Genomic DNA, 8,403 nt, shown 5'->3' on the forward strand with positions numbered 1-8,403 from the left:
CTGCAACATAACTTGGACTCAAAAATAAAATAAAACACAGACTTCCAATCAGCAATACAGGATTCTTTTTTAAAATGTTATTACAGGATTGAAGTGATGGGGAGGGGAGGGGGGGGGGGGGGGGCAGGGGTCTCTGTAACTGAACTGCGTTAATTTCAGCTCCGGGCACCCCGTGCTTCTAGACAAACGTACCTCCCCTGTAGGTGGTGCCAGTTCTCTGTGGAGTTTAAATGTGCTGGTCACGCGGGCCAATAGGAAGCCTCACCGGATAATGTCACAGCTTTCTATTGGCCCCGCGGGACATTAAAACGCCACTATGATAGACACAGTGTTTCTCCGACTGTAGAGATACCAGCACCCCTCACGGAGCTCTAAAAGCAAGGGGTTCCCCCAGAGCTGAAAATAACAGTTCAGCTTCGACGACCCACTGTTTCAGTCCAGTAATAAAATTAAAATAAAGTGAAACCTGTATTGCTCTTTTACGATTAATGCCAAGTCAATGATGCATTCAGAGAAACTGGAAACATTGTTTAGGTTTAAAAAGAAACCATTTAAGCGCACAAATTCTAAATAAACCTAGCGCGGGGTTTACAGATTCTAAATAAACCCGGGGGGCGCAGGGTTTACAGAGGCCCTACGCACTTCCCGAAGGCACGTAATTTAAGTGCCGGGGAAGCACGAAGGCCTCTGTAAACCTTACTTACCTTGCTTCTGTAGACACGACCCCATGGCAAGGTAAGAGGTGGGGGGGGGGGGGAAATCGGTGCGCAGAGAGGGGAACAGCTGGTAAGGGGCGCAGGAAGAAAAAAATTGCGTTCCCCTGCACTAGCTGATCCTTTTTGCACTACTATAAATACAGAGACTAACCTCTTTCTGTAAGGTCTGGTGAATAAGGTGTACAACCGACATTCCACGGTCCAGAGGCACTCCTTACCAATTGTGGTTACCACTTATTAGTGAGCAAGTCCCAAATATATTAGACAAGATTAATTTCAATAACATTTTAAAATATTGATATTTCGCAAAATGTTACATACCTTTGTTCGGGTTTATTATTATTATTTGGTTTACCTTTTCTCGTCTTTTAGGAGTTTACGCAATTTCTCTGCGCTTGTCTCCAGCTGCTTTTCTTTGTGCTTTTCTTCTTTTTCATCCTGTTTCTCTCTTTTTTCCAGAGATTTCTTTTTTTGAACCCAGTCATCAAAACAAAATCAGTTATTACAAGGTAGCAATTTGAGAAGCAATATGCGAAAGTTCCCCACCACCCACAGCAAAAACACAAAAGGAAGAGTTGGAAACCATGGATGTTTTGTAATAGAATTAGAATTTTTCAGGGGTGTGTATATAAAAGCGTAAAGAAATAAAATTAGAAGCACAAGGAGTCAATTGCCAGTTGACATTTCATAAATGTAGTCCGTTGTATAGCGATTCATGCCAAAGCATGGTAAAATTGTACATCAACACACCAAAGTTTAAAGAGAAGAGCAACACATCCATTTGACACAGTTTTGGTTGTGATTAAGTAATAGAAGTTGGGAGATTTGAGAATATATTTCATACAAACCAGTTTATGGATAAGAACCAGGTCCGACATAGGTGGTGGTTGAGGAATCAGTCCCGTTCCAATTTGTGAAGAGCAATAATAGATATTCACGGCCACAGCACCAACAGTTCAAGGCAGAAGGAAATACACACACGAAAAACACATCATCAGTATTACAGGAAAACACAATTTAAAAAGAAGTATTTGTGCAACAATAAAAGTTCTTAAAACATGGAGGCTTAGTAAGGGAATTCTACGGCTCTTTGGCTCAAGTTATAACCATATGAAACCATGTAACACTAGAGTGTACAAATAATATGCCACACTTGAAAACGAGAGGCAACTCAATGTATTACTTCCTGGTAAAACATTTTATAAATAAATATGTTTGCTTTCCTTCAAAGCAGCGGGAACGAGAGAAAATAAAGAATCACCTGCATGCTCGCTCGCACTTTCATCAGTGCCTCTTCAGCCTCTGCAAAGGTCGCGTCGACACTCAACGCTTTGTTGTAATGACTCTCAGCATTCAACAGTTTATCTTCTTCCTCAAGCCTAAAATGATAAGAGGCACGTTATTCGATTAAAAAAAAAAAAAACTTCAAGCAACGCCATGCATGTAGTTTAGGGGTGCGCAACTCCAATCCTCAAGACCCCCCTGTAGGTTTTAAGGATATCCTTGCTTCAGCACAGGTGGCTCAAAGAAGACTGCACCTGCTGTGCCAAAGCAGGGATAACCTTAAAACCCCAGAATTGCTGGGGGAGGAGGGGAGTTGTATAACAAACTGAAAACCTGAAAACTAGTCTTCCAAGCTGGTACTTTCCTGATATTCTGCAACGGACAGTGACACAAACAGTTTTAAAATGCTGAGCATGCTTTGACTTCTGTAGCAGGTTGTGGCCACCTCCCCAGCAGTACAAGGTCTTTGCAACACTTTCCTCTCTGTGACAATTTGTTGCCAATATTCCCAGCAGCTTGAGCTGCCATCTGCAACATTAGTAATATACAAATACATTGTAGCTGCTATTACACTCACTGAAGGATTGATTGGAGCGGACAGGCAGCCATTTAGCGAATCCTGGGAAGCAGGATCTTTGCAGATCAATTATGGAAGCTTAGTTTAGTTTTCAATTTAAAAAAAATATATATATATATATATATATATATATAAATATAATATAGATATATATATTTTTTATATATAAATAAATACACACAATAAGTATATGTTTTTGTTTTAAGTGTAGCTTGGATTGCCTCTAATAGGAAGAGCAAGTCAGAAGTTTCTACTAAAATGTATTAAATCGCACAAAGAAATTAAAAAAAAAAAAAAAAAAAAGGGGGGGGGGGTAAATATTTTTTTTTTATGACAAAATCAAGATTTCATAAGGGTCCCACAAGCTGGGATAACAGTATTCACTTAGCCAAGCTACCGACAGTGTCATCCTAGTGTCTCGGATACTCACTGGCCTCCTCTTTCTACAAGCGTTTGGCAAAGATACTTTCTTGCATTTCGATGCGTTGGACAGTTCTCCAGAGCAACTTCAAAATCGCTTATCGCTTTGTTTAAACTTCCCTTTGTAGCGTATCTAGAAGACATTTCAAAACAACCATTCAAACAGGTCTATTTCAGCAGTTTGTCAACACCCAAGTGAATAACAGGCAATTGCCTAGCGGCTAAACACATTTACTGGAATGTAACTACCAAATACTTACAGTGCACCGCGCGCTACCAACGCTTCAACATTTTTGACATCTATTTCCAAGGCCTTGTTATATTCATTCATAGCATCTACATGACGACCCACTTTAAAATAGTCAACTCCAATCTTCACACTAGAAAAACAAAAAAAAATTTAAAAAAAGTTACCAATAGATTCATAGTGGGGGAAATAATGTGCAGTCATTTTCAAATGCATTAAAATCGAAGGCTGAATTACAAACCATTTTAATGCCCAAGACGACGATTGTTTTTTCCTTAAATAAGGAGCGTAGTCTTCATTACGATAATTTTCCCTGTGGGGAGAGAAATTAAATATTGGTTATTTTACGACACTTCCAATATAATAAATGTTCAGCTTTATCAAGGAGGCCGGCAGCTCAATGCTTCACTGGCCCCTTTCAGACTATAAAAACTCAAAAAATGGAAGGGCTCCGAACTGCGCATGACAGATTTCCAGACAGCTCCCGGATGAATATAACAAAACTTTATTGGCACATTACACACTAGGGCTACACCACGATCTCCCCCTCTACGCGTTACACGCTCTAGTACAGCGCTTCGTCTCGGAGGTAAGGGTTATTACATTTCCCTCCTACTCCGGTCATCTTAGTGGCCATGCGTAGCTCCCTCTTTCCCAGCCACACATGACCTTGCTGACACCATAGGTGCCAACTACTGACTACCGAAGCGCAGGACAGTTTTTTTCTTTGGATTATAAAAACTCAAAGAATTATTTGGGGGAATGTGTGTGAAGAATACAATACTGTTCTCGTCATCAATAGAGTGTGGAAATGGATGTGGACATTTAAAATGATGTCGTGTCATGCAGGAGTCGAAATCAAATTCTCTACAAAATTTGCAACACTGGGGATTTCTTCTAGTAGTTATAGAACAGCCACCTGGTAAATACTATATTGCCTCCGTATAACCAAACGCTGTAGCCCTGGGGTGGGCAACTCCAGTATTCAAGGGCTAATAACAGGTCAAGTTTTAAGGATATCCCCACTCCAGCACAGGTGGCTCAATAAGTGGCCCAGTCGTTTAAAAAAAAAAAAAAAAAAAACACACACACCACATAAAAATATATTGGTTAATGATCAACAGAAAAGGGCAGCTGAACGTTTTGTAGACAGGACGATCACAAAGCAAACAGACGTTTTCTTTATGAAGTTTAGTTTTCCAGTTCAAACATTACCTTTGAAGGCCTCTGATTAAAGATGGTGGGTTGGATTCATCAATGCCAAGTTTACCCAAGAGAAACTCCACTATTGACGGGTTAGAGAAGCCCAAGGATTGCTGCAAGACCTTTCCATAAGTGTTCAAATTACTACTGGAAACAGCAATACTTTGCCTTGAAGGAAAAAAAAAAAAAAAAATTACCACAAAGGATGCCTGGCTGCGGCCACGCTGCCGCCGAGCGCGCTTATGCTTGAGAGACTACGTGGGCGTGTCATTGGCTGGATCGGGGCTGTGTGCATTGACTGGTCATGTGACCCTTCAGCCCGCTTGAAAAATAAATTTTCCATCTCCCCAAGCGCACGTGCACGAGCGCAGCGTGGCCATGCTAATTTGATTGCACTAAAGTGAGCGTGTCGAGGCAGCAGCCTTAGAAGTTCAAGTGCTTAATGGCATTAGGTTACAGATTATAGTAAAGCACTGCAATCATGAAATGAACTGGACATGAAGATTGAAGTTGGAGACATTTGTGTTCCTTTTCAAATCTACATGTAGGTATAAAACACATGGAATATAAGATAACTAGCAGAATAGCAACCACTTAAAAAACACACTGCCACTTTACATTTACCTAAAATGTTTTGTAACCGGCTACACTCATTTTGAGACTGAACATTTCTAAAAAGAACAAAAAAATACTTTCTTACTTGTAATATTCAGGCATATCTTCAGAGTTTATTACTCCCAGTTTAACAGAGGACAGGTGTGTGGAGAGAGCAGATTTGTGCAAAGACAGAGTGAGCTTCTCATGATAACGATCGACGTCCTTTACCGCAGCTAAAAATGGCAACAATATGGTTGTCAATCAGATACATAGATATATTTTCCCTCTCTCTTTCGTGTTTAGGATAACCACACATCTATCCCAACCATGTTTGAATTCCCTTATTGTATTAGCCCCTACCACCTCCTGGAGACCATTTCCACCAACCCAGAGAATGACCTCTTGTTCTAGTACGTCTCTGGAAAATGCCTCCCTCTTGTAGTTTGTTGAAACCCTTTATGTATTTAAAAGTTTATCATATCTGCCCTCCCCTCTATCTTCTAAACTGTTATCAATAACACTTTATGCTGCAACAATGTACTGGACTTCTAAAAACAATAGTTTGTTAAAGTTGGGTAATTAATTTAAGCACGACAGACATTACCTTGGATTACATCTCCAAGTTGATAATATGATAATGGGTCACCGTGGCTACTTTGAGAAGGGACATCTCTTACGGGACATAATGCCTGCAACAAATCAGTGAATATTTTGCAATATTTATAACAAAAATGAGTTTGTTCACATTTCCCCACAGCGCACATTTACACCCAAACACCACCATTTACTCTAAATAAGAAAAACATCGGAACTATGCCAAGTGGACTATTTTATGATAGTCAAGTTGTTGATCTGCTTACACTTATTTCTAAAGTTGATAGATCTCTTAAGATGCCGCTGCCCATAGAGATCAACACCACGAAAAAGCCAAATTCACGTATGGAGTTTATTCTTCCAACTACCACATCACCACGTTCCACATCTCGAAAGAACAGCTCACTCTTCTCCCTGCTGGGAACCTCCATGAATTGCTCCAAGGGGGGCATGACAGCATAATAATCTGAAATTAAAAAGGGATATAAAATCTCAAAAATAATACATGTTCAAAGCGTCTGACAGTCAAGAGCAAAAAAAAATAATTCAAACGAGTTGGTGTCTAAAACATTGAAGTGATCTCACGGCCAATATAAACTTTTTTTTTTTACATTTTCCTGCTACGCATTATTTAGTTTGAAAAGGAGAATTACTTACTAGGCTAAGTAACTGCATAGGGGAGGAATTGAACATGATTATTTCGTCTCAAACAATATCAATAGTAATACCTGTTAACTCATTTGATTCGGAAACCTTTGGTGCATTAGACGTCCATGAAACAGCAAAAAGAAGGTCCGCTTTCCTCGCGATGAACTGTTGTATTTCAATATTATCGACTTTCCTTTCCTTCCTGATGGAAAATAAATAAAAAAAGTCACAAGGGTTTTTAATATTCAGCAGTTATAAAGCGACAGCAGATTGTAATTATGTAGTTTATTAAGAAAGCACAATGAAAATGCTGCCTACTATGTACACTACAATTTAACAGTACAAAAACTAATCATCTTGTACTGCCAACTTCTAGGGCTTAAAACATTTATCTGTTCAAGAGAGATATATATTATTGAAAGTTCAATAGCGAAATTCTTCAGAATACTGTAATATCCCTTTTTGAAAATAAATAAAGTTACTTTTGTCTGCCCAGTACGCCCTAAATCTCATTGTATCTTTAGGTGCTGTAAACTGCAGCACACTCCATTATCGAGTTCCACTCCAACACAACTTGGGGTCACCCATCAGTTAGATTCCCACCCCCACTCCATCCTCCCCGTGGGGTCTCTCCCTACGAAAGATTCCCCTCTCCCCCCATTCTCCCCTTGGGGTCTCTCCCTCTTGGGGTCTTCCCCACTGAGACCCCCCCCCCCAGTACTCGCCTCTGGGGTACTGCCCCAAGGCCTCCCTCCCAGAGACCTCCCCACCTGTACTGCGGCCACTTGGGCAGGTCCCCCAGCAGCTGGTTGAAGCCGGCGTGCTCGTGCTGCTCCCGCCGCAGCTGGGACAGGAGGGCTGGGCCGTGGTAGCTCAGGCACTGGCGGACCAGGTCCTTCTCCATGGTGCGGCCGGGTCACCGACCAACGGAACAGGAAGCGGCGAGGCCTGCACCCGACTGCCGAGCAGGAGGAGGAGGCCCGGGAGGAGGCCCGACACCCTGCGCCGTCAGCAACAACACGTACTGCTCGCTCACCCATGAGAACTCCAACGTGATTGGTCGCTATGGGTGATGGGTTAGAACTCTGTTTGCCGATTGGTCAGTTTGAACATCCACGTTCGGCCATCTTTGATGTGGGCAAAAGTTTCTCTTCTGTGGCTTTGAGTGGTGCAGAGAAGTGTCTGTCAACATGATAAGGAGCTGATTGGATGCTGAGCTTTGTCTCTGCCCCTAACTGATGGAATATTTTTAGGTGCAATGCTGCTGTTGTTTTGTGGGCCAGATGTAGATAGTAAGGAGTTTCCTTTAGGATAAAAATTAGCTAAAGAGAGAAAGTGATTAAATAGCACAATTTCCCCCCCACATCTTTATATAGTACAGGTAGTCCTCGTTATCCAACGTTTCACTTTACAACGAATGACATATCCAACGCTTTACAATGCAACCCTATGGGACGTTTTTCAACGCCTGAATGCGTTATCCGACGCTCACCGCCACTGATTAACATGGGGCTCACTTTACAGCGGTTTCACTATCCAACGCTACTTCCAGAATGGATTCCGTTGGATAACCGAGGACCGCCTGTACTGAGGATGCATGTAGCACTTTACATAGATACAAACTAACAAAAAAAGCCACAATACAGGAAGGGAAATATAATGTAAAACTGGCATATGTACAAAAAGTCTACAAGTAAACATTGGAGAGATGAGGAGTCCCAGTCCCGGCTGTGGAGGGAGGCAGTAGTAACAGTGTTGATCCAAAGAGGATCAGAAAGGTTCCCTCTACATATAGCACGCGATGCTGGATTTAAATAGGCGGATAACAGTGATCCAACAGATAATTACTGTTAGGTCTATTGACCCATAGGAACCGGAAAGATCAGAAAATAATAAAGTTTTATTAATTCAAATATTCATTAAAAACACACAAATTCATTCATACATTAAAATAACCCCATAGTGAAGTGGCTAAAACAGATAGCTTTCAAGGATAAGTATGTCTATATATCATGGATTCAAGCTGCTGTCTATAAACATCAACTCCAATTTTAAACACAGTGGTAATTGGAACAGTAATGTGATCCTGGCACATAGTGAGGCTCTTACTTATATCT

General features: G+C 41.1%; 2 protein-coding genes across 4 annotated transcripts in view; one reads left to right on the forward strand and one right to left on the reverse strand.

Annotated features, from left to right (window-relative positions):
* CCDC39 (coiled-coil domain 39 molecular ruler complex subunit) overlaps positions 1–1,317 on the forward strand; it is a 25,090-nt gene extending 23,773 nt beyond the window's left edge. The window contains exon 21 of the transcript XR_012788044.1: positions 1,176–1,317. The gene's annotated coding sequence lies outside the window, so the exon portion shown is untranslated. The remainder of the gene's footprint in view (positions 1–1,175) is intronic.
* Positions 1–7,295, reverse strand: part of TTC14 (tetratricopeptide repeat domain 14) — an 8,889-nt gene extending 1,594 nt beyond the window's left edge. Inside the window, exons 1-11 of one of the 3 annotated variants that reach the window (XR_012788045.1) lie at positions 7,057–7,295; positions 6,367–6,488; positions 5,905–6,104; positions 5,649–5,733; positions 5,148–5,277; positions 4,460–4,615; positions 3,486–3,557; positions 3,258–3,377; positions 3,008–3,130; positions 1,978–2,095; positions 1,072–1,164 (exon numbers count right to left, since the gene is read on the reverse strand). Coding sequence is in view for 2 of the 3 variants with exons in the window: in XM_075570717.1 (XP_075426832.1) it covers positions 1,072–1,181; positions 1,978–2,095; positions 3,008–3,130; positions 3,258–3,377; positions 3,486–3,557; positions 4,460–4,615; positions 5,148–5,277; positions 5,649–5,733; positions 5,905–6,104; positions 6,367–6,488; positions 7,057–7,190 (1,370 nt within the window). In the remaining variant the exon portion in view is untranslated. Of the gene's footprint in view, positions 1–18; positions 1,182–1,977; positions 2,096–3,007; positions 3,131–3,257; positions 3,378–3,485; positions 3,558–4,459; positions 4,616–5,147; positions 5,278–5,648; positions 5,734–5,904; positions 6,105–6,366; positions 6,489–7,056 lie in introns of those variants that run through there. The other 2 variants (XM_075570717.1, XM_075570718.1) reach the window with 2 other exon arrangements.
* Between the last annotated feature and the right edge of the window lie 1,108 nt (positions 7,296–8,403).

The sequence above is a fragment of the Ascaphus truei genome, chromosome 14 (genome assembly GCF_040206685.1).
Source record: "Ascaphus truei isolate aAscTru1 chromosome 14, aAscTru1.hap1, whole genome shotgun sequence".
NCBI lineage: Eukaryota > Metazoa > Chordata > Amphibia > Anura > Ascaphidae > Ascaphus > Ascaphus truei.